General features: G+C 49.1%; 1 protein-coding gene across 3 annotated transcripts in view; it reads right to left on the reverse strand.

The window, feature by feature from the left end:
* The window catches only part of Rassf5 (Ras association domain family member 5), a 65,796-nt gene that overhangs the window by 10,933 nt on the left and 28,234 nt on the right, over positions 1–26,629 (reverse strand). For 2 of the 3 annotated variants that reach the window (XM_051147343.1, XM_051147345.1), the window contains exon 2: positions 23,372–23,493. In XM_051147343.1, the coding sequence (XP_051003300.1) occupies positions 23,372–23,493 (122 nt within the window). Of the gene's footprint in view, positions 1–7,553; positions 7,869–23,371; positions 23,494–26,629 lie in introns of those variants that run through there. The other variant, XM_051147344.1, reaches the window with a different exon arrangement.

Here is a 26,629-nt window from a genome sequence, read left to right on the forward strand (position 1 = left end):
CCCTCTCTTTCAGAGAACTGGGTGTGGAGCTGAGGACCTGGGGCACAGCTGGGCCCATCTGAATTGTGTCAGTAACCATGGCCCAGAGGAGCAAGAGCTACCCCTCCCGTCTCTGCTTTGCTCAGTGCTTGCCACCTGCTTTCCCTTTGTGTCAGCAAGACTTTGCCTCAGCCAGGCTCAAGTAGGTCATGATTTCCTTTCTCGCTCTTAGCACATCTGTCAGCGGCAATTTTCAGGCCCCTTGAGTGGAAGCTTTCTGTAAGCCCAAGCCAGAGAGAGCCGCAGCCATGTACTCAACAAATGACTATGCAGGGGCCCTCCAGGCCCCAACTCCTTCTGTTGGGCTTGCCGTCCTAGCTCCAAAGTGCCCGTGTTCTGGGATGGCTCCTCTGTGCTACCCAATGGCAGTGAAAGGGTTCATTCTCATCCATTTGTGACATGTCTATGGGTCCCCAAATAACAGGACTAGAACTTCCTAAATGATGTTCTCCAGTTGTCACCTACAGCAGAGTGGGAAGGGACTCTGTCACAGAGCCACGTGGGACCCGAGTGGATCTAGAGTGCTCAGTGGAGATACAGCATAAAGAAAGTGGGTGAGAAACTGGAAAGAGACGACGTCCCCAGAGACAAAAATGCAGAGCAGACGGTTAGTGGCAACAGGCAGTCAGTCAACAGGAACTGACTGAGATGGGTTGAAGACTATGAGAGGTACCTTGGGAGATGAAACAGACCGATGTAGCCCCTATCCCCGGGAGCCCACAGGTCACCCGAGGAAGACAGGCGGAAGTACATGCACTATGACACAAACAGGCTCAGAATGATTAGTCATCAATGACTGGCTTTCAGGCAGCATCATGTGATGGAGGTCATCTTGGTGAAGACCCCAGAGCACAGTGTTCTCCCTTGACTCATTTTTTTTTTTTTTTTTTTTTTTAACTTTCGAGTCTGTAGGAACAACTTAGCTGCTTGTTCAGGACCAGAGGACAGTATCTCTATACAGGGGCCCAGGGAACCCTAGCCCCAGGCACTGTTCTGAGGGCTTTGTGGTATCACTGACCCCTCAAAATAACTAGACTTGGGACATGGTGTTATACCCAAAGCACCTGAGCTTTGCCACTGGGTCACACTGTCCACGTTATGCCGCAGACTGGCCTTTGCTTTCAGCTCCATGGATACCACAAAGTCAGTCTCATGGAGGCTGACGGCATGCAGTTTGTGCCTTTGTTGAGCAGAGTAATGGAGAGGCGTGCCTTGAAAAGCCTCAGCTGGTCTGTGGCCACAGAACCCGCTGTAGCAATAGTTACTGTCTGGCAAGGTAAGAGAATGCTGGGTCAGTGGGGACTGGCCCAATATGAGAGTTCTCTTTCCTTTAACCTGGACCCCTGACAGGCTATATTATGATTTTTTCAAAAGTCCTAAGTACTTTTGCCACAGGTCCTATCTGTCGTAAAAATCTGTTGAAAGCTATAATTTATGATTTTATCAGCGTAACAACTCGGTTAATATCTTGTGTTAAAATGGCCTGGGCTGGAAGATGGCTTGATCGGTAAAGTGCCTGCTGTGCAAGCATGAGATCACCCAGCACCTGCAGATCACCTGCAGAGACAGGCGATGCCTGGAGCTCAGAGTGGCCAGCCCCGCCACTGACCTGACCTCCACATGCACACATTCGCATGTGTACTTATACATGCATGTACACACACCTACATCAGTCAGTCAGTTAATTAATCAGTTAATTGATTAATTAAATCATAATGGGGAACATGAGACCCCATTGCAAAATAAGTAAGAAATAATCCACTGTAGGTGACTGATCAAGGTTGGAATGCAGATACATAAAGAACTCCAGTAACTCAACAAACACATGAACAATCTGGCCAGAAATGGAAAAGGCTTGAATAGGCATGTCCTCAAGAAAATATAAATGTTGAGTAAGATGTCCAGTATCATTGTGGGTATCTTTTAGTTATGGAAAGCCATAGAAATCACAACAAAACTCCACTTAATTCCCATTTAACTGTTTGGGATATGCATTGTTGGCTGTGGAGGGCATCCAGTATTAAATAGGTGTCTTTGCTTACTTTCTGTTACTGTAATAAAGCACTGACCAAAACAACTTGGGGAGGAAAGGGTTTATTTTGTCTTACAGGTTACAGCCCATCATTGAGGCACCCAAGACAGAGGAGGAAACAGAAACCACAGAGGAACACTGTTGATTGGGTTCTTTCTAGGCTCGTGCTCAGTGGCCCTCCTTATATAGCCTAGACCCACCTGCCTAGAGACGGCACCACCCACAGTGGGCAACGTCAATAGCAATGAAGGAAATGCCCCACAGCCATGTCTGCAGCCAATCTGACGGGGGCAGTTCTTCATCTGGGGGGGTCCCTCTTCCCAGGTGGGTCAGGTTGACAAATAAGATCAGCGCTGTCACTGGCCAGTATAAACTGGTGAATGTTTCATAGCGAGAGTATGCTGATTCTTCACAAGATTAACCTGGACTAACCTAGGATTTAGCAGTTCCAATTCTGGACACACATCCAAAATAATGAAAGCGGGCTACACAGCGTAGGAAGAAGCAACCCGAGTGTCCACTGATGGGAGAATGGGTCTGTAAACTGTGGTGCATACCTACAGTGCAATACTGTTTAGCCTTGAAAAGGAAAAAAAAAAAAAAAAAAACCTCTGGCAATGCTGTTCCCTTGAAAACACTATGCATTGGAGTAGGATGGACCCAAGGACACATGCGCTGGGAGAGTCCACACTTACTTGGTCCCTGGAGTAATTAAACAGGCAAGGAGTTTCAGTTTGGGAAAGTGAAAAAGTCCTAGGGATTGGGACTGCAGACCCAGCAGCAAAGCACCTGCTTATCATGCCCAAGGCCCTAGGTTCAAACCCCAGTGCCCCCAAGTTCTAGAAATGAGTGTGGTTATGGTTGGACAACAGTATATCATATGTCTTGCTTCAGAACTGGATGTACACTTAGTAACAGTTGAAATGGTAAGTTGTGTGTGTGTGTAACTTCCTGGTAGAGTTCCTGCCTTGTGCGCACAGGCGCTGGGTTTGCTGTCTCAAAATATGGCTACCTGAATAAGACCTGTACAACTGCAAAGCCAACTGATGTGCCAACATGAATGGGGGAAATATTACAAGGCCCCATCCCTACGTGAAGGCAATTAGTGGTTGTTGAGAGAAGAAAAAACTGTCTTCTCCAGGCACAAGCTCCCATAGGCTAGCCAATCCCAAGTGGTCAGGCCTAAGCAAATACACATATGAACAATACTAAATGGACTCAGCAGGCTATATTAGTGTGTGTGTGTGTGTGTGTGTGTGTGTGTGTGTGTGTGACAACAAAGAAGAGGTCATGAATTTGAGAGGGAATGGGCAATTACAGGAGGAGTAAGAGGAGGGTGCAGGGAAGGGTAAAAACTGAAAGTTATATACATATAGTGCTCATGTATGAAATTATTATTTTTTAAATAAAACATTATCAGACCTGGCTCACAAGAACTTCCCATGTGCTATTCTGAGTCCCCCAGTCCCTTGACTGCTACCACTTTAGTTCTCTGTAAAGGGAAATAAACTTATACTCAGTGACTAAAGTGTCACAAGAGTTAATCCTTCCTGATTTCACTAGATGAGAGAAGATGTAGCAACTACAGTCAGCTACTGGTAGTCTACACCTGCCTCTGTAACCAAGGCCACACCACTGCCTTGGCCTGAAGGGCAAATCCCTGGTCTCACAGGACTGGCATCCTCTCAGGGAAAAGCACAGCTGGCACAGGCTGGAGGAGGCCACAACCTGAAGGGTTAGAGCAGAGGCCACATTCCTAAACACCAGTATCAAGAACCATTTGCGGCTGGCCCTGGCCAGGGCGAGCCTCTGGGACAGAGTCCCTGGGAGCAGCTGAGTGTTTTCTCAAATGCCAAGATGCTCAAGGGCAGCTACTGTGCCTGAGGCTGCTGATGGCAGGGAGACGGGCATCTCTCTGACTGGTCTCAGGGTTGTCAGGGATGCCTGCTGTTCTTGGAGTACCACAGACCCTGTTGCAGGCAACGAGCAATGGAAGAAAGCAGGCATGGAACCAGGAGTTATATACAGCCCTGTACCGTACCATGTACCCTGCTTCCTTCTGGTGTTTTCCTTAAACAAAAAGAATTTAAGGGCTTCAAGGCAGTCCAGAGAAAGCCCGGTATGGGGGCACTGGGGAGCAGTGTGTGCTCAAATATAGTCCTGATCATACAGAGAGCCCGCCTTCTGCTCTCCATGTCCGCAGAGAAAAACACACGAGGAGAGTTTTTCAGCAAGTAAGGTCTTCCCATTAAAGGATAAAACCGGGCGATGGTGGCGCACACCTTTAATCCCAGCACTCGGGAGGCAGAGGTAGGCAGATCGCTGTGAGTTCGAGGCCAGCCTGGTCTACAGAATGAGTCCAGGACAGCCAAAGCTACACAGAGAAACCCTGTCTTGAAAAACAAACAAACAAACAAAAAGGACGAAACCCGAAAGTAAGTTTTAAACAATAGATTGCAGTGACCTCCTGCCACTGTGCATAGAGTCAAGGTCCACTGGGCTAGAGTGCCTCAGGTGCCCTGGGGAGATGGCAAAGGTCTTTCAGTGCTGTGTCCAGCCAATGGCTGTTTAGGACTTTTCAGAGAAGACAAAGCCTAACTGTTCTAGTCACCCACCCAGCAGGAAGAGTGTTTGGACAGGAGTCTGAGATGGTTAGTGCAAGCCCCACCTCACCAGATACACGCTGGTGAAGCCCTCCCACCTTTCTCTCTTCATTTTCTCCATCTGCCAAGCGCGGCACTGTTCAAGAAGAGGCCCTAGGTCTCCCCAGAACCCCCACCTTGATGCCCTGCTGGGGTCCCAGAGTCCTGAGGACCTAGATCTGTTGACCATGCAGACACTCCAGCATCCCAAATACTGCAAACTCCCTGAATTCTCAGGCCAGTTCTCCTTCAACCCATCAGAAGTTCCATTTAACATGTATGACCCAGAAAACATGGGGGTATCCATGAAGTACCACTTCAGCACCCTGAGACTTGACTAGTGTGACTCAAAAGGTCCCCAGCCTGATTGAGATCTAACACGTTGCCGCAGGAAGCCACCATCTCTGCAGAGGAAAGAGCAGGTGGGCCCAGGGCTGGCCCCTTCCCTCCTTGCTGTGCTTTTCCCACTCCCACCAAAGAGGCTGAAAAAACTCCCGGGGGATGGCACCAAATTGTAGTGGCTTTTCCCTGCAGTTCTGTTCCACCAGGCACAGACTGAGCAGCTGACACAGGTAGTCCTGACAGGGCTATTTATAGAAGAATCTTGGCCTTTCCCAAGGGGATCCAAGTCTCCAACTGTCAAGGAAACACGCACCCCTTCCCTTTGAGACAAAGGGAACAATTCTCGTAGGAGCTCAAATGCAATTTCTCTTCAAGCAGGAGAGAAAGATTGCTTAGGGGGGTCACAGTGGGGTCAGGATATGGCAGTCAACTCTGAAATCCTTTCCAGAATGACTCCAAGAGAGAAGGCAGAGCTGAGAAATTTAGTAAAGGAAAAAAACAGAATACCACTGAGATAAGAAAAAAAAAAATCATAAAGTTTGGAGGAAGCAGTCTCCGCTGTAAGTTGGCCCCACACACCTCTTCAGAGCCAGGGGGCCACTTTAGATCCCAGTCACCTCGCCACTGGGTGCGCTGGGAGCGAAAGGCAAGGCTAGTATTGAGCAAAGCTGTCCCTTACCACAGTCCTGACTGCTCAAGGATAAGTTGGGTCATGCCCTCTCCCCTCCCTTCCATAGGCTAGTTACCCCTGACTGTCTTGTCTAGCATCGTGTTTCCTATCAAATGAGTTTCTTAGAGGAGATTCCTATCCTTATGAAGAATACAGACACTGACAAAATGGTAAAGGAACATTCAAAGGACCCAAGACACATAATGGAGTCAAGGTACAAAGTTAAGGAGAGCCTCTTCTGGGAAATTGCTACAAAGGGATGGAGACTGGAAAGAGGAGGATGTCTGGGCTTGGAACAGGCCATCTCCCCACAGGGAGAGGTGGGAGGAATGGGGAGAGAAAACCAGTGCCCTTCCTAGACCCTTCTCAGTAGTAAGGCTATTTCCATTTCTCCCCAAGAATACCAGAAACAATCGCCCTTTCCAACGTCCAAGGAGAAAGACACTCTTGCAGTGCCCCCTTTTCTCACACCAGTTATGCAAAACTTTCACCCTCCGGGACCAGCCTGGTAGTGAGAAGCAAGCCAGCAGCTAAACTTTGTTTTAAAAACAGGAACCATTTCTTCCCAGGCAGCAACAAAACTTGCTAAAGCAATGAAACGTCAGTTGTACATTAGAATGGCCTAGAAAGCTTTTCAAATTCCCCATGCCCTCGTCAGTATTTCCCATGACTCCTCACAATTCCACTTGTAGTTACAATTGTGGACATATTCAAGACTGGAGAAGGGGTTCACAAGCCAGAACCCCAAGAGAGGGTGGGACACTTCCCCTCTGCAATGATGTTTTTCTGTCTAGGACCTACCTATCCATAGCAGGAACTACTGTCTCCCTGGTCCTCTACCCACAAAAGCAAGTACTTGGCTCTATGTGTCTGAGTTGCTTACTTTAAATATAGAATCACAAGCCATCTTTGGGTTCGGGGGCACCATCTCATCAAGGGAAGGCTCAGTGCATTTACCTAAACTCAGAACTCGGCAAATGCAGGGCTTCCAGGCAAGATGAATTATTCACAAAGGAGGCTCCCAGATAGGCTTGGGGAAGTTTTGGGGGAGGGTAAGTCTAAGTGATAAAGGCCCACTCGCCCTAATGATGAGCTTGCTATACACCTGTGAAACTCAGCCATTCACGTCTGTCTACAAATGGGCCCTAGTAGGAGGCCTCTCGAGTGCTGAGTCCTGGCTTGGATCTGGCTGCCTAAGCAGTCCAGTAAACTTGACACTTGCCCCTGCCAATACATGTGGCAGTGAGTGAGGCTCTGTGGGCATCCATGAGAGAACAGCCAGAGGGCCAGCCTGGCTGGCTATCTTAAGGCCAGCATGTTTAAGAAACACACAACCCCTTTTAATTGCCCAAGCCTACTCAGGAGCTAAAACGGTAGTGTGACGGCAGCCTAGGCAAGAAGGCTGTTTCTCAAAACACAGCCCGGACTTCTGCAAAGTTGCTAGACTAGGCTTTAAAAATGGTTTCTAGCCACACACAACACGGAAGTCTCAACTTGTATCTGCTGAGGGCCTGGGCGCCATCTCCTTCACATGTACAAGTGGTAAACTCAAACTGGGAGGGGACTGAGACAGAGAAGGTGCCCAGTTACCCATTAAGTACAAACGAGCTCGCAGCCTTCCACGGATCAGTGTGGTGCCCAGCTCCTAGAGAGCCATTCCGACCCGTCTAAGGGTTTATCAGGGTACTGCGGGCCATTCTGCGCAACACCCCCCAAACCACTTTGCTGGCACATGGCTCTGCCTGGGGGAGGGAGGATGCCACAGTTTTCCAGATAGACCACAGAGCTTATTTCCTCCCTTGAAGGCGCTTGTAATCATCCGGTTTACCTTTGAAGGCTGTTTGCTCTGGAGGTTCCTGAAAAAGGTGGTCTTGGCCGTAAAGAAGCAATCTTCCAGTTCCTCGTCCAGGCTGCAGTACCCACTGCTCATGCTGCTGTCCACAGTCATTGGGCCCCGCCCGAGTCTGAGCTCATCGGCATGCAGGGATAGAGCTGTGCCAGGGACCCTTCCGGTTCTGTGCTCAGATGCTGGTGCTAGTGGGCAATGGCCAGACAGGCAGCCTGCGCTTCCTTCCCTGGGGCTCCTGGCACCTGCAGAGCTTGGGGCCCCGGGTCCATGCGCTCCTCCCTCTAGCACCGCTGCATCTGCGGTCCTGAGCTGTTGTGCCTGCCTGCTGGCTCCCCGCCCTGTGTGCTGACGACTGAGCCACCCCTACACCTCCCTCCTAGCTCCTTTCCTGTACTGCTTGGTGCAGCTCTAAAGCCACTTCCTCTCGCAAGGTTCCCCAAAACCTTGCTAGCTGTCAATCATCCCACTCCCCCAGCTGAGTGCCAAGGATCCCTGGTACGGATGCCAGGATAGGGACCGACCAGCATAGACCTGAGGGGGACAGTTCCCTCTGCCTTTTCCTCCTCCTTCGGGAAGCAGCCTTTCTTACTTGCTGTGGTGACAGCTATGGAGTGAAGGTGCATCCCTCCACTGTCTTTCTTTCCCATCTACTCCCCCCCCCTCCCGCCTCCACCTCACTGTCCTCCCCCCACCTCCCCTTTCCGGGAGCTAGGACAGCCAGTGGTTGGAGAAGCAACTGGAGAGGGAAATCATTATCTGGCCTGCCTGGAGAAGAAGTAATATTTTAACTTGAAAAGGCCAGAGGAAACCGCACGGGCTAATAAGCACTTGCAAGTCCCAAGCGAAGTGATGCTGCGTGGAGCAGACCCAGCCTTCCATCTGTAGAACCCCACCTTCAAAGAGGCGGCAGACAGCACCAGGTTATTTACACATTTTCCTGGCAGTCTGGTGAAGGAGGCTCTTTGCCAGGTCAAGTCATTCCTATATTTAATTCTCCAGTGACTAGGAGGGCTGAAGGAACACTTTTTTTAAATTTGGGACTGGATCCTTCCAGGCCACAGTGGTCTGACAGCAGTTTGGGTTACCATTGTCTGAGCAACAACTAAATGTGCTGGGTGATGGCACACAGTCTGCCATTAATTTTAAACATTAACTAGAGACCGTTACTTTTATTTCATGGATGAGGAAACCAAAGCTTAGAGCCATACAAATAGGCCATGTATGATAAGGTCAGATCAGATTTGTGACCCTATGATCTATTTGCTCTGAGTCACCGTGATATTCCATCCATCAGCTGTGATGAGACTGGCTGGTGGGCATTCTGCCATCTTTAAATGCAGAGGAATCTGAAGCCACAGCAAATGAAAGCACAGCCTTTGGAAGCAGATGCTTTGAAGAGCACCAACCACGCTTAAGGATCTGATGGTCTGTGGACCCCAGGGATGGCCTGGAGAGGGATAGAGGGATAGAGGAGGCTATCAGGACCCTAGACTCTGTGGCTGTTCTTAGAGTTCTGAAATAATACAGTGTTCAGGAAGCTCAGGCCTGCAGAGGGCTAGACTCCCCCACCTCAGATGCAGAGCTGCAGACTCTGCTTTAAGCAGTGGTTACTTTGTGAGGAGCCTTCTTCCCCATCCCTAGCCTCATCTGTAGGTGCTCAGGGCTTCAACCCTGCAGCCTAGTTAGGTTCTGTCCTCCCGTAGAGAAGCCAGTAGATAAACAGCACCCTGGGCTGGTGCCGTCAACCCAGAACCTTCAATGTTACTAGCTCCCTCTCCCTCGAAAGAAGATAAAGTAAAGGCAGACAGACAGAAGGCTAGGGAGTGGGGTAGGGTGAGGGGACTAAGGAAAAGTTGCTAGGAGTCAGAGGAGGCCCCTCCCCCTGGAATGGGCTGGAAGGTAGGCTTGGCTCTGCTCACAAAGATCTTCACGGGGCTGGGAGGCTTTTGCCAGAGACAGTGAGTGGTTCAAGCCAAGGAGGTCGGGATCCACTTCCAAGTCTGATGTTGGCAGGATGAAGGCTCAGAGGGCTCCTTCCTTCTTTGCCCAGCTAGAAAACACCTCACAGTTTTTAATAAGCCAATCCCCAGGTTCAACGGAGCAACCTAACACTCGCGGGGAGACACAGGCCTCAGATCCTCTGTGACCCACATGGTGTCCTCCGGGTCCCCTCAGAGAGCTCTGCAGTACCACTGTGGAGGCACAACATTCACACGGCGTGATCTCAAACACAGCTAATAACAAGGTTCTCAAATAGCAGGTGCAAGCCTCCCAGGAGCCGGCACAAGCCCCTTCTTGTGCACAGTGCTGCATGGGATGGCAGAGCTGAGGGGAAATGCTCAGTCAGCGGACGCTGGCTTCTTAGACAGTGTTGCTCCATGCGGCTCCATAGGCTGTGAAAGCTGAGGTTCACTGGGCCGTCAGAGGACCTTTGATACCCACACTTCCCACTTAGGCTGCTCTATAATCTTGAGAGCAGGTAGTGCGCCCATGTTACAGGTGAAAAGAAATGGAAGCACTTTGTCCATTCACAGCGCACTTTACTTCCAAACCCTCCTGACTCCTAGTTACACTATTGATCCCATTTGCCCACTCCTCTTCACCCCCCCGCCCCAGCAGACCCAGGCTTGGAAGGAGGCCAGGAGTAAGAAGTCAGCAAAGGAGAGACTGAAGGCAGGCTCCCAGGGGATGAAAAGAAACCTGCAATGATCATACCAAATAGAGCATGCTGAGCAGCTTCTACCGCAGGCGGGGTGAGGGAATCGTGATGGAGGCCTTAGAGTCTGAAAGGGAGGAAGCCTGTCTGTTGTGAGCATCTAGTTGGAGCCATGACATCGAATGATGAACCGTAGTGACATCGATTGGCTCTGGGAACAGAAGGGACGTGAAAGAGCTTGGGTGGCAGGATTTAAGCTTCTAATGGGCTAGCCACAAAGCATGGAAACTGCCTGCTCTTGCCCCCAGGGCCAGGAACAGGGCCTGGACCCAAAGTGTTCTGTACAGAGCCCCCACTGCACCGTGCAGGTTATGAAAGTCTCAGTGAAGTGATGAACGGCCCCACTTCCCTGACTCAGTGTCAGGTGATGAGCGACATGATGCTAAGCTTTCCTCACGTCTCACCTGTCACCCTGACAGGAGGCCAGAGCCCTTGGCAGCTCCACGCTGCAGTTCTGCATGTTCTAGAAAAGCAAGGGCACTAGGAGGCAGGAACTGGCGTGCTCTGGGTGTGTTGGGTGTGCACACTACCTACACGCCTGGAAGAGCCTTCTCTCTAGCCCCAGGAGCTGGTATTTTTTTTTCCCTAGCCCCAACTCCACTTGATAAAGCATCTTGAACTGTGGGCCTCCAGTTTCTGCCCAGGTGAGGGGTATGAGAGCTATTTAAGACCCACCATTGCCAACAGAAGCCAGGAACTGGGGTAATGTGCTCTCACGCCCCAAACGCACACTTTGAAGTGAACGTTTTATTAATACTGCACCTGCGAGATGTACATCATTTCACTGAGTCCCTCCAACGAACACACAAGGGAGCTCTGCTAGTAGCTGGTTTACGGAGGGGAGGAGAATCAGGCAGTTTAATAATTTGCCATTTAGTCATATATGCTGGTTAGCTAATGGTGGAGACAAATCAACCCTCTGGAGTTCGGTGCCACCCTCTGCCCTCCAACTCTACACTCCACCCTGTGGGCTAGCCCCACGATTATTGTCATGGTAGCAGCACTGACTGAAACTGTCCCTCATGAACAAGGTGGGGCTGCTGTCCCCATCGGCCTATCTTACCTTCCACTGTGTCTCTTCAGTTGTCTCTTCGCTCCCAGTGTGTGTGGGGGAGTGTACTAGTGTCTCATCTATGCCAATGGTTTCAATCACCTTTTTTTTTTTTTTTTAAGATTTATTTATTATTTATACAATGTTCTGCCTGCATGTGAGCTTGCACGCCAGGCCAGAAGAGGGCACCAGATCTCAGTATAGGTGGTTGTGAGCCACATGTGGTTGCTGGGAATTGAACTCAGGACCTTTGGAAGAGCAGACAGGGCTCTTAAACCACTGAGCCATCTCTCCAGCCCTCAATCACCTTTGACAGACATATCACTTGTACTTTTCTCTCCCAAGCAGCTCTGGGCAGAAACATGCAGCAGCCTTGTGTATACCCAGAAATACCTATTTATCTTAGTTGCCTTTCTACTATTGTGACAAGACACCAACAACCAGAGCAACTTTGGAAGAAAGCATTTATAGCTTTATAGCCCATCGCAGAGGGAGCCAGGACAGAACCTGGAGGCAGGGACCGGGAGGCAGGGACCTAGAGACAGGGACCTAAAGGCAGGGACCTAGAGACAGGGACCTGGAGACAGGGACCTAAAGGCAGGGACCTGGAGGCAGGAACTTGGAGGGAGGGACCTAAAGGCAGGGACTTGAAGGTGGAAACCTAGAGGCGGGGACCTGGAGGCAGGAACTGAAGCATAGATCACGAAGGAGCACTGCTTACTGGCTTGCCTTCATTAGTTTGCTCAGCCCTTTATTTTAAACAACCTAGGCCCAGTGTGACACCATCCACAGTGGGCGGGGCTCTCCCATGTCAATCATTAATCAAGAAAACAGCCCCACAGATTTGCCAACAGGCCAATCTGATGAAGGCATTTTCTCAGTTGAGGGTTCCTCTTCCTTAAGTGACTCCAATTTGTGTCAGGTTGACAAAGAACTAACCAGCCCATCACTGGAGGGTTTCTCTGTGTAGCTTTGGTTGTCTTGGACTCACTTTGTAGACCAGGCTGGCCTTGATCTCAGAGATCCATCTGCCTCTGCCTCCTGAGTGCTGGGATTACAGGCGTGCGCCACTGCTCCTGGCTTTGTAGCCTTACTCTTGGTTTTTGTTTGTTTGTTTGTTTGTTTGTGACAATGTCTCTCTGTGTAGCCTTGGCTGTCCTAGACTCGCTTTATAGACCAGGCTGTCCTCGAACTAACAGCGATCCACTTGCTTCTGCCTACTGAGTGCTGGGATTACAGGCGTGCGCCACCGCTCCTGGCTTTGTAGCCTCACTTTTAACAAGGCTGAAACTGAGCTCATTATTTCTTACTTGACCCTCCACCTGCTCATCTCTTCCACCCTGCATAGTTTCACAGCCTTCTAAAAGTTTCCTTGGTCACCACCCCCTCCTCCTCCACACTCCCCACCCCTCCTTACTGTCACAGTTGCTCTCTCAAGATCAAGCTCAACCCACCGTGTTCTCCATCACGAAACCTTCCACTCAAACATCAACTCCCGGTGAGTCCATTCATGCATTTAACAACGATTTCTCCCAAGTGTCTGGGTTTGGACATAAATTAGATGGGTCCTGCTTCTAGCAGTAAAATCTAGGAAGAGTGCTATGTGTCATGTTACTGTGTCCTTACACATCTTGTGGTCTCGCTTAATCCTTGCTGCTCTAAAGGTTTTCCAAGACAAGCTTTCCCTGTGGAGCCCTGGCTGTCCTGGACTCACTTTGTAGACCAGGCTGGCCTCAAACTCACAGAGATCCACCTGCCTCTGCTTCCCAAGTGCTGGGGTCAAAGGTGTGTGCCACCACGCCCGACTCCTCTAAAGTATTTTAAAGACACATAAACTGAGGCGGAGATTTCAAACCTAGTAACATCCTGTTACCATTGCTGTCTTCCCTCCACCGATGACACTGTATTCCGAACTCTAGAGTGGGTCCCTCAAGGCCCTTCCCGCTGATGCCTGGCCTGCAAGTTATCTGCAGCCACAGCCAAGTTCCCTCATCACAGCCGTGCAAAATTTGACTTGCAGCCATCCCTCCCTCTCATCCTTTCACTTTTGCTATTTTATCTATTTGTCAACATCTTCTTCTAGGGGCTGGAGAGACAGTTCAGTCAATGAAGGGCTTGCCACATGAGCACGAGAGCCTATGTTCAAACTCCAACACCCAAAGAACAAGTCAGGTGTGATGTCATGCACCTGTGATTCCTGAGCTGGAGAGACAGAACCAGGAGGGTCTCTGGGGCTTGCTGGCCAGCCGGTCCACTGAATCAGTGAGCTCCGGGTTTAGTGAGAGACCTTGTCTCAAAATTTAAGGTAGAAAATGACCTTAAGAGATCTGATGCCGTCCCCAGACTTCCAAGTACACGCACACACATGCATGGGCTCTCCACATACCGTTCTACACATGTCATCCCCAACACACAGAAATAAGGCAAATAGCATTCTTGAAGAATGGCCCTTGGGACTGGAGAGATGGCTCAGAGGTTAAGAGCACTGCTTCCTGTTCCAGAGGTCCTCAGTTCAATTCCCAGCAACCACATGATGGCTCACAACCATCTATAATGTGATCTGATGCCCTCTTCTGGCCTGCAGCTATACATGCAGGCAGAGAACTGTATATATAATAATAAATAAATCTTTAAAAAAAGAATGGCCCTTGAAGCTGTCCTCTGGCCACCACATGAATGCATATATAGGTGTATGTATTAAACACACACACACACACACACACACACACACACCCCTCTTCCTCTGTTCTCTACTTCCTGTTCCCCAGTGATGACCGCACATCCCACACCTTCCTCAGAAGCATCATTTCCCAGATGTCTTATTTAGGTTGAATCTTAAGACCACTATCTACGGTCCCCGGGGTGGCATTTCTGAGCATGACATGGCTGTGTAAGGCAGAGAGCTCAGTTTTTTCCACAGATGACTTCCTGTCTTACAAGATAAGCATCTGTACACCATTTAGCTTAGACTCACACGAGATTCACTTTCTCAGAGACACTAGCCCACACCACACTTCTCTTACTTGACTGCCGGGCTAACAGCTCTGACAGAGCCTGGATGCATATCAACACTGAGTATGGTTGTGTTAACTTAGTCACCCATACCAAGAGGCAGACACCCTGAAGAATTCAAGATCAGGTTGGGGTCAGGTCTAAGGTCTGTGCCCTCTGCTGTCCTTTTATGAGACTAGAGACCAGTGGCTATTTCTCTTCAGCAAACTTCTCCCTCAGGTGCCTCTCAGGTGCAGCGCTAATCTTTTAGCATCTGGGGTGATGTGGCTTTCTGTGAGACAACAACTCTCATGGTGCTATCTCTGACCCACAGGAAGGTCCTGCTGCCGTGCACCTCAGCACTTGCGGAATGACCTGCCATCTTGAAAATGCATTGTTCAGAGGCTGCGAGGAGAAAATGCCTCCAGGGCTCCCAAGCTTTGAGGGAAGCAGAACTGGAGTTCCATCCTGCTCTAGAGGCAGGCTCCTGGCACAGGCACAGCGGCCTTGGGAAGTCCTCGAGGGAAGGCTCTGGGTGCAGGTGAATTGCTGACAGGCTAGGTAGCGCTTCTTCTTCTGAAGTGGCAGGGGATCTATACAGGCGCCACGGCACAGGGTATGCCAAATGCAGCCAGAGTGGGGTAGAGAGAATTGGCTTTCCTTCAGCACACGGATGGGCTGGCACTCAGTGGCTATTTCTGAAACTCCCTTGGAGAAGCACTCACTTCCTTCTCTAGGAAAGGAGTCAGGACAGAAACTGAGGCTAAATTATGAACATGGAGACCAAGGAAACAGTTGCTGAAAGAACAGGTAGGTCTAACATACCCTGCTCCCTCATTTTCCAAGTCTGCCAGGAGAGACTGGGTTGGATCTTGGACCCCACTCTCTCCATTTTCCAACAGTCATGCTAGTGTCCACAAACTACAGGTGGTGAACCACCTCCATCCTATGGTGGACAGGGCATGGCAGAAGATGCCATCTATATCAACTTATTGCTTGGTCACTAACTCATTAAGCTACTCTAGTCAGGTTATAGGACATTAACTCGTTCCAAGATGAATCACTTTCCCCTAATTTCAGAATGAACTAGAGAGGAGCATTAAGGATTGGGCACAGATGGAGGTGCTGGGTCTCTCACTACTATTTCCCCCGTGTGTTCAAGTATGTATGATAAGGTATGCAGTGTGTGTGTGTGTGTGTGTGTGTGTGTGCATGCCACAGTGCATGTGTGGAGGTCAACCTCCGGTGTCTATCCTGTCCTCCCAAACTCTTTGAGACAGGGTCTCTCTGATCCACTGCTGCATGTGATGCTTGCTGTCAGCTTCTGCGGACTCGCTGCCTCACCATAGGTGCACAGGATTACACTACCATGTCCATCTTTCTGTGGCCTCTATGGATTTAAACTCAAATCTTCAAGCTTGTGCAACAAACACTCGACCCACTAGGCTATCTCTCCAGCATGACACACTGGACTTTAAAGCAAGACCCAAAAGGGTCAAGCTATTTTCAAGTGCCCAGAGTACATACATACCGGGACAAAGCTCAAAAATATTTATGAGTATATGAAAATATCACTTTTAGCTAAGGTCAAGCATAGAAACACAGCGCTATGAAAATATCAGCACCCAACAAAGCATAATTTGACATGTCTGGTATCCAATAAGACATTACTAGAAGTACAAACAAGCAGTGTGGTATTTTCTTTAATGGAGAGGAAATGCAATCAGTTGAAACCAATCTATACCTTAGATGCTAGGATTAGTCAAAAACACTAAAAACCACTATATGTTTTTGTATTTATTCATAAAATTAAGTAGAGACATGAAATATATCTAAAAATACCAAGTCTATCTTCTTTTTTTTTTTTTTAAGATTTATTTATTGTATTTTTTATTGTATATGAGAGCTTTATCTGCAGAAGAGGGCATCAGATAACATTACAGATGGTTATGAGCCACCATGTGGTTGCTGGGAATTGAACTCAGGACCTCTGGAAGAGCAGGTGGTGCCCTTAACCACTGAGCCATTTCTTCAGCCCCCAAGTCTATCTTCTAGCAATGATATTTATAGTAACTTGGATGAGGAAAATACTGAATGGAATTAATGAAAGCTAGATATTGTTAAAGAAAAGATTGGTGAACTTGAGGACACGGCAGTAGCAACTGCCCTAAGGAAATGGACAGAAAAAGAAATCCAAAAAGACCAAGGCAGTAAGTTGTAGGACAAACACGAAAAGCCAAATGATGCATATGTAACTGGAATCCTCCAGGGAAAAGGAGTCAAAGCGCACAAAAAACCCCGAAGAATTAATGCCTGCACTTTCCCCAACTTTGATGAAGACATGAGCCCACACAACCAACAATGTGAATGAGCCTCAGGCAAAAGAAACACACAGCAACAAAGGGCACATTATATTCAAATCATTCAAAAGTTAAAGAGCTAGCCAGGTGGTGGCGGTGGTGCACACCTTTAGTCCCAGCACTTGGGAGACAGAGGCAGGTGGATCCCTGAGTTCGAGTCTAGCCTGGTCTACAAAGCAAATTCCAGGACAGCCAGAGCTACACAGAGAGACCCTGTCTCAAAAACCAAAACAACAAAACCAAAACAAGAGAGAACCATGCACACAGCAAGAGAAGGCGAGTGTGTCACATACAGATGTCTCAGGACACAGAACAGAAGGTTTACAGGTGAAACCCACAAGAGAGAAAATAGTGGCATAATGTCACTGAAGTAATAAAAGAAAAACACCTTTCAGTTTAGAATTTTCAACTGAAAAACAAAGATGAAATATGGACTTTTTCAGACATGGGACGCAGAAGGAATGTGTATACACATACACACACACACACACACACACACACACACACACACACACACACACACACACCACAAGCCAAGCTACGCCAACAAGGTTTGAGTCAGCACAGACCATGACCTTGACAGACTTACAAGTCCCTTTTCTCAAAACATGTCCTTCTTGCTATACAATGCATGGCTGTGGAAGACACAAGCAGTGTTAAGATGGCTCAGTGGGTAAGAATACTGGCCCTGCAAGCATAAGGGGCTGAGTCTGAACCCCCAGCATGAGTGGAAAAAGCTAGGCATATCTGTGCACACTAGAACCGCAGCATTAAAAAGTGGAGGCCAATAGATCCCCCTGATCAGTCACCCCAGCATCCATGGCTAGCTTCAGGTGGAGAGTGGGAAAGGAAGCTACCAAACACCCTACACTAGCCTCATATGTATGCATGGGTGTGGACCCAGACACTCTAGCTCATGCAGCACACACATACACACACACACACACACCCCACATATGCATGCATGCGCACACTCATGCACAAAAAGTAAACAGCTTAAAAAAAGTAAACAGTTAAAAAAATTACTAAGCTTACAGTAATTCAAAGAAAGTGTACGGCTGGGAATATTAGCTCAGAGGTAAAGCACTTGCCTGCTCTGTGGGAGGCCCTAAGTTCAATTTCCAGCACCTTACAACAAAACAACAACAAAGGTTTCGTAACTATGTAGTATCAGAAAGTATTTCAGTTTACAGATTGTTACCTGGGTCATGGTGATTAAGTGGCCAATTATAAGGACATAATAACCTAAAAATATATGCACCCAGCAATGGGGCTTCAAAACACAGTAGTATAGCCAGGTAAGGTGCCACAGTCAATTGTTCCAGGACTCAGGAGGCTGAGGCAGGAGGATTTTGAGTTTCAGGTCAGTGGGATTCTGTATCAAGGCCCTGCCTCAAAAACAAACAAACAAATCAAGGGTTGGGTGTGTAGCTCAGTGATGGAGCCATTGCCCAGCATGCTTAAGGCCCATTACTTGCACAGAAAGACACCAGGAAAAACATGCACGCACACACACACACACACACACACACACACACACACACACACACACACACACTCCAATTGATTGAGAAAATCCACGAGGTATCTTTGTGACAGAGCCAAGACCTTAAGTAGGACACACAAGTTTGGAGGAAGACAAAGAATATAATCAAAATCTATTGTATGAAAAAAAAAAATTAGCTGAGCAGTGGTGGCGCAAGCCTTTAATCCCAGCACTCGGGAGGCAGAGGCAGGTGGATCTCTTGAGTTTGAGGCCAGCCTGCTCTACAGAGTGATTCAGGATAGCTAAGGCTACACAGAGAAACCCTGACTCAAAAAAAAGAAAAGAAAAGAAAGAAATCTAAAAAATAAAATAAATTAAATAACCTCAAACAAAAACAAAAAACTGTTGTCCTTTCAGACACTTTTCCTCCTCCTCTCTGGCTCCCCCGTGTGGTAGTCCTGAGCTCAACACAGACAGCGGCACCTGCTCTTCAGAAGAGCCTGGGAAGGCAAGGCCTGGAATGGAGACAGCATGCTATGGGAGGTAGTTTAAACCCAGGAGTCAGGAGATTGGGGACTCCCACAAACAAAGTCGGCTCTCAGCTGCTGCAGGGCGCTAATAAGGAACGACAGTGGTGAGGGGTATGTCTGTCAGTGTTTGCAGTTGGAATGGAAGCAGAAAGGGAACAGAAGCCTGCTAGGTTGAAAGGCCATCAGGCAGGTCGATCCACTCTGGAGATTTGAAAGGCATTTGTCTGTTGGGTGAAAGGGAACAGGGTCACCTACACAGAGGCACAATGACTTAGGCCTCTTTGGCTAATCAAATGAATGCAAGTGTTTGCGTGGAGATAGCTCAGCTGTATTTATGCACCCAACAATGGAGTTTGCCACACAAACATGAGAACATGAGCTATGGTTTTTGTCTTGGATCTAATACTTGGGATCTCTGTGTACCTTCCTCTAGAACAGCAGGTCACCAAAGGACGCGATTTACCCCATCCCTTAGGACATCTGACTATATCTAGGTATAGTTTTGGTTGTCATAAGAGTGGGTGGACTTTTACCCACTTGAAAGGTTTGATCCCCAAAACCCATGTAAGTAGCCGGGTGTGGCGGCACGTGCTTGTGATCGCACCACTGAGGATGTGGACCCCTGGAGCTCACAGGCCAGCCGGCCAGCCTAGCGTAGCCAGCGAGCCTCAGGTTCCAGTGAAACTGTCTCAGAAAGCAAGGTGGACAGCTCCTGAGAAGCAATGCTCAAAGTTGCCTCCACTTATGCACGTTATGTACCTGTGTGCACATACACATGCACACACACATGCACATATATGGCACACATACATTTGCACATATATGGTACACAAGCACACACACACAAATAAATAGGAAGAAATGTTAAAATGCTTTTATGCAAAGAGAACTGTGAAATAAACAGCAGTCATGTGGAACAGCGCTGGGGCCAGGAAAAGCCCCAGCAGGAATGTACCAAGAGAGGTCCTGTGGCTTGGGAGCTGCCGCGGGAGGGGCTGGCCTCTGCAGAAGGGGACTCGGGAGTCTATTGGGTAGAAGAAATGAGGAAAGGGATTTGAGTGACGGGGGCGGGGGTGCTTAGATTTGTCTCTTTAATGTGTGTATTCTGCACCCAAGAAAAGTGTGTCAACAGCCAGAGGGCCAGAGCTGTCTGGTTCTGGAGAGCACGGTAGGATGAAAATCAAAGCGTATCCAAGCACAGCGTTTTCTCTTGAGCCTTTCACAGAAGCAATGGAGGGGTTAGGATGCTTCATTGTGGGCACACTGGGGTGCCCCTGAGGGCTTTCATCTCCAGGGTTACATAGTGAGAACACTTTTAAAGCCACCAGAAATATAGAACACTACAGGGCACACCCCCTCCCCCCAAATGAAAGAACTGCAGCTGCTCCAGCAATGTGCCCTGCTCCTCATCGGGCAGCATTTGGCATTCTCTGGCAAACAGGCTGAGTCTGAAGCCAGGACCTGGGTAGGCATGCAGGAGGGGTGTCTGCTCACACTGAGGTGCCCAAGGAAAAGGCACCCAAGGCTTCACGATTCCCCAAGAAAGACTTGGAAACTACTAACTTTTTGGCTGGCAAAGGCAGGCCTTTACCATGCCTTCCCAGGGAGGGATGGGGACCACACGGCCTCAGGAGTTTGCAGGCGAGGGCAGTGAGCCATCCCGCCCCTCCCGCCTCTGCCTTCCCTTCTTCCTTTCTCTGCTGCGGTAGTCAGAAACTGGCCATTACTGCTCTTAAAAGGCGAAGGCCAAATACTATCTGTAGGATGCTCTCAGTCATATTTTGAAAACTGAAGGAAGGGTTGGGAGTTGCAGCTTCGAGGTGGATTGTGAGTGCCTGTGTGAGTACACAAAGCTTCAATTATCAGTACCACACATGCACACGCACACACACACACACATATACACACACACATGTACACGCACACACACACACATACACACACACATGCACAAACATATACATCTGTACATGTGTGTACAGGGGGATACATGAAAATTCATGTAAGACTGCCTTTCTCCAGCTGTTGAAAAACCTATGCACTTTTCCCCCTTACATAGCAAAAAGGAGAAATGCCACCAGGATGAGACCTCACAATAGACACAGCCCCCACCCCACCACCCCACCTCATTGGACTCAGGCCCAGGCCTCTGCCTCAATAAATCCTTCGGAAGATGGCAAGAAGTTAGTTTGGCCAGGTGACAACAGCCAGGTGAAGAAAAGCCCCATGCCACCCTCATATGTAACAGAATCCAAGCCAAGGCAGCGTGAACAGGCATCTTAGAAGGGGCAGAGAACCCGGATCAGGGCCTGGCTCTCCCCACAGAGCCTGGCTCTCCCCACAGAGCCTGATGGGGGTACTCTACTGAAGGCTAGGGCCACGCCAGCCAAGGCACATGCCACAGCTCCCAGCAACCTGGACCCACACAAGCTGTTTGCTGCTGGTACCGCGAGGTTTCCTACGGCTCTGTGACATTGCAGGGCTGTTTCTGTGATACACAGATGTGACTCCGTTAGCCAGACGAGGACAGAGCTCTGCTGTCTGGTGCACCACTGGGAAGTGCCCTTCCTGGTCATCGTTCTAAGAAAGAGACTGTGTGTGTGCTGTAAACCCAGGCCTTTCCCAGCCTTCTGTCCACAGCCCTGGGAGTTGGCCCACAGCCTACAGAGGCTTTCCCGCCTCAGCAGAGCTGACATTTGGAGCCAGCTGCAGTCATACTGCCTTTCTGTGGGTCATACTGCAACATGCAGAACGCTTAGCAGAACCCCTGGCCTCTATGCACTACATCCTAGCTGATGAGCCAAACCATCTCCAGATATGGCCAGATGTCTTGGGGGAGGGGCGCAAATCACTTTCTTCTGCAGCTTGGATTCTATTACATATGAAGACAGCATGGGGCTTTCCTTCACCTGGCTGTTGTCGCCTGGATAAACTAACTAACTTCTTGCCATCTTCCTAAGGATCTATTAAGGCAGAGGCCTGGGCCTGAGCTCAGCCATGTGGGGGCTGTGTCTATTAAGTGTCTACCTAGGTGAAGTCATGAGAGACCCCTAAAAGCAGATCCAGGTAGTGGGGAACTGGAGTTCAGGATGGGGTGCGGTCAGGGCTGGGAGTAAAATGAAGAGATTTGACAGTGCCCAAAGAGAAAGGAAAAACTGCAGTAAATAGTTGTTTAAACGTGTTTTTAGGGTAGGGCGGTGATGGCACATACCTTTAATCCTAGCACTAAGGAGGCAGAGACAGGCAGATCTCTGAGGTCAAGGCTAGCTTGGTCTACAGGGTGAGTTCTAGGACAGCCAGGGCTACACAGAGAAACCCTGTCTCAAAAAACAAAAACAAAAACAATCCAAAAAAATACTCTTTTAGAAATATTGCACTATTCGCCCTGTCCACCGCCTTTTAAGAGTGTCATCCCTTGACTGCCTAGGGTAGGGCACAGTCAAAGCGCTGGCCTAGCAAATGTCAGGTTCCATTGCCAACACCAGAAAAAAACCACAAGACAGAAATCTGCACCACTCATTGCTTCCCAAGTCTCACGTGTAGACCTGGTGGTACCCAGAGGCCTGACTACAGGCTATGCTGGACTAGCCAAGATTCCAAAGACTGAGGGTGGAATCTCAATTTTTTTCAGTGTACAACTTAGCACTGGTTTGTGAAAGCACATAGCATGCTTGTTTCCTAGGAATGCTTCTCATGGAGAAGGCACGGAGACAACAAGGGGACCGGGAACGCCGCATTTTGGAGCACCGTGGAGCACACGCAGGGAGACCGTGGGGACGTGAGACCGCTCACGAGTTCTCCATAATGCCTGGGTGCCTTCTCTCTTTGGATTCAGAGTTCGTCCCTTCCTTTTGCTGTAAGCACAGGACAGGAAAGAGCCATATTTTTTAGCTATATCACTCGGTCACCAGTGTTCCTGGGCCTGGATGGGTAATGTCCTAGGATGCTCTTTACTTCCCTGACCAGCAAGCCCTCAACCAGCAGGAAAAGGCTCATGTCAAATGTCACCTCCTTGATTTTCTTTTTCTCTTGACAGAAACAATGACATACCTGTCCCAGTATCTACCAGTCAGTTGTGTTTTGGTGGCCCTTGACAGAATGTAAGCCCTCTGTAGATCATTTTGATGTTATCATTTATTATGCCTCCCCTCAATGGCACTTGATACATAATAGATAGTCTATAAACATTTAATGCAATAATCGATCCGCAGCCCTCTGTTTGCATCCCGCACTCTAAACACTATAGTTCAGATCCACTGTCATCTGTGTGCTTTGCAAAGCTCAGAATCATGAGCCTCCGAGGACTCCACACTCCCAGTGGTTCAAGCAGAGAAAGAACCACACCCAGCCCCTCTGAAGGTTGGTCTGAGAAGTCTGGAAGGATCTATGGTCTAAAGGCAAGACGACGCATGGAGCTTCAGGCCCATCAAGGCCGTTCAGACCTCCTAGAAGCTTCTCTAGGATTCATCACATTCCCACCGTTCCTGGATCAGAGCCCAGGGCCAAACAGACTGCATGGAGAAATCTACAGGGCAGACTTTCCCCAGAGCCCCGTGGAAGGGTGTGTCTGAGGCTCCGGCCGGCCAGGAAACAGCTGTGTACATGGAATTGTGTCACCCACAGGGGCTGCTCTGCAGCCTGGCCCATGAGCTCCCCTGTTTACCTGGTTGAAGGTCGGGGTGAGGGTGCTTTCTGGAGAGCGTCTATCCAGGGCAGGGCCCTCCTTCTGTCTGCAGTCCAGCTGGATCAGGCTGCGGCACTCTGGATGGCAGGTGAATTTACAGTCTAGAGGGAGAATCAAAGGGATGGGGCGTCAGGCGAGTGTCTACTCCTTCTACCCAGAGAAGTTAGGGGTTGCATTTAGCTCTGACAGGAAGAGAGAGGGGCAGGGGACTGTGACGCATGATCTTTGTGGCAGCAAGTGCTTCACACCTGTGCAAATTGCTTCCACCTGCATTATCTGCGTAACCCTACATTCAAGTATTGGGATCTGGAGTCTTCAGTGATTTTGCCACAGTCAGACCATCTGGCTATATACTGTGCCCCAGTCTACCAACTCATATTGATAACCAGAGGCCACATATCCCAAGGAGGGCCTTGCTTTGTCAGTCTATAAAACAGGTATCACCCAGCCTGTGGGGCAAGAGGGTATGCCTGGAAGGACTAAAAGCACTCCAAAGGCAGAGTCATCATCATAACCATCACCTTTCTAGCCCTGTCCAGACCAGAAATGTTGCGGAGGTTCTTTGACCCCATTGGAATAGTCTACTGACAATATCCCAAATTGGGGGAAAGGCACACATTCCAGAGGTGGCGTTCTCTTCCATGGCAGTAGAGACATAACGTCCAGAATTGAAAGAAACCTTTAGACTTTGAACTAGGGACTTCCTTAGAGATGGGAAACTCCCAGAGATTGAAAGCGCAGCATCCAGTGATACACATCTCGAGTGGCAGTGCACAGGCTGCTCTGTCTCCTACATCTGGGGCTTCCTTGGCAAAAGGGAAGGGAAGTCAAAGCAGCCAGGAAGCAGAGAGACTCAGCCAGGGGGCAGGAGGAGAAAAGGACAGGAGGGTAGGGCTGCGGGAAGAGAGGGTAGAAACAAAAGAAATGAATGCCAGTGATCAGCAGACAGGACAGTTGCCACAGATGGTTGCTGGGCCAGCTGAGGTCCCTTGTCCTGGAGATGCCACAGCTCAGTCAGAGCATAGCCTTCCACATAATGGCTTCCCTGACTGGGAAGCCAGGTGCCTGAGGTGACCGAGAGCAGGTGAGTTTTGTGGCAGGGACCTTTGCATGGATAATTTGGAGGTTGGAGGATCTCTTTTGGAGGATAATGGTTCAGGCATCCCGAGAATCCCCTTCCATCTAACAAACTTCAAAAGTTGGCACATTTGGCCTCTTTTTCTCCACGCTGCCAAGCGGTATACTCTATCCTGGGGTCCCAAGGCAGCTGCTTTTCTTCCCACTCACTTGAGGAATTCCAGAACATTATTCCCCCATCCCCCTGCCTCTGCCTCCTTAAATCTCCCCAGATGAGCCGCCAGGCTAGCCCTTATATAGAGATCCTGACAAAGACAGGGATGCAGAGATTACAGAACCTTGTATCCTCCTTCCTCCATGATCTAACTTCCTGTCCTCCTTTCTGGGGTGGCAGTTAGAACCTTAGTGTGCACATCTCTCAGGCCTGGAGGTAAAGCCGCCAGCATGCCATTCTTTTAGGCCCGAGTTCTTGCCTGGAGTCATCCTAGTTTGCTTTGCATTGGTGTGATTAAACACCAGAAGCAGCTTGGGGAGGAAAGAGTTTATTTTAGTTTATAGTTTATAGTCTATCAGGAAGGGAAGTCAAGGCAGGAACCTGGAGCCAAGGACCGAAGCAGACATCATAGAGGAATGCTGCTTACTGGGCTTGCTCCCTGTGTCAGTACGATTGGCAGTGACCTCCACAGATGCACATATTTGCATGCTTGGTACTCAGTCAATGAGCCCTTTGGAAGGACTAGGGGGTGTGGCCATGTTGGAGTGGATGTGGCCTTGTTGGAGGAGGTGTATCATTGGTCTTCCAGGTTTAAAAAGCCCATGACAGGCCAGGTGCCTCCCTCTCTCTGCAGATCAGGATGCCAAGCTCTCAGCTACCACTCCAGTACAATGCCTTCCTGATCGCTGCCACACTCCCTGTCATGATGATAGTGGACTAACCCTCTGAAACTGTAAGCAAACCCCTAACTAAATGCTTTCCTTTACAAGGTTGAAAAGGACGATGTCTTGGTCATGGTGTGTTTTCATAGCAATAGAACGCTAGCCAAGGCTCTCTCCACAGCTTACTCGTCTTGCTTTGTTATACAACCCTGGACCACCTGCCCTGAGGTGAGGTGGCACCACACAGAACTGGGCTAGGCTCTCCCACATCAATCATCAACCAAAAAAAAAAAATACCCCGACAGACTTGCCCACAGACCAATCTAATGCAGGCATTTCTCTCAAATTGAAGTTCCAGCTGGGTGTGGTGGCGCAGGCCTTTAATCCCAGCACTTGGGAAGCAGAGGCAGGTGGATTGATGTGAGTTTGAGGCCAGCCTGGTCTACAAAGGGAGTGCAGGACAACCAAAAATAAAAAAATAAAAAATAAAAATTCAAGTTCCCTCTTCCCAGATGACCCTAGCTTATGTCAACCAACAGAAGTTGTACTGGGTAAGGTCAGTCCTCTAAGGCCACATCATGTACCTACAAGGTCTGTCCCAAAGGTATCTTAGAGCTCCAGTGGCCGACACACAGCTCAATGGAGATAGCTCACCCTCAGTGGGTAAACGGTACAGAGGGCTGTATGGACCAAGTTCCTCCACAGCTTCTAGAAATGTCAGGATTCTCTGATAATACGACACTGAGAACAGAGCCCATAAAGGGTGGCGCTGTTTTGGGCTCAGCTCTGGAACACACCTGTGTGGCTCCTGGTCACGCTCTGAATGTCAAAGAATGCTCCAGAGCCAAGAACTGGGGACATGGAGACAAGGGAAAGCTAGAAGCTTTGCCAGCTCCAAGGCAGGTGAGAGCCACCATCTTCACAGGGGGAGATCTCTGGAGACCACAAGGTTTCCACTCTTCCCTTTGCAGTAGCTTGCATAGTCGGCACATTCTGCCCATCTATGCACTCAGGCTGCTCTCTTTTACAGCCTCTCTTGGACACACACACACAACCTCAGAAAGATCTTTTTATAGTCCTGGAATGGAACTGGTCAATCTGGGAATGGAAGACTCCAGAGCAGGTTTGGAATTTCAGAAAACATGTATACCACCCACCACACCTTTTAGAAAAGTGTGTGATGGCACATACCTTTAATCCTAGCACTCAGAAGGTAGACTGCCTAGCATGTCTACATAGTGAGCTCCAGACCAATCGGAGTTACACATAAGACCCTTTCTCAAA

Source organism: Acomys russatus, chromosome 6 (genome assembly GCF_903995435.1).
Source record: "Acomys russatus chromosome 6, mAcoRus1.1, whole genome shotgun sequence".
Classification (NCBI taxonomy): Eukaryota; Metazoa; Chordata; class Mammalia; order Rodentia; family Muridae; genus Acomys; species Acomys russatus.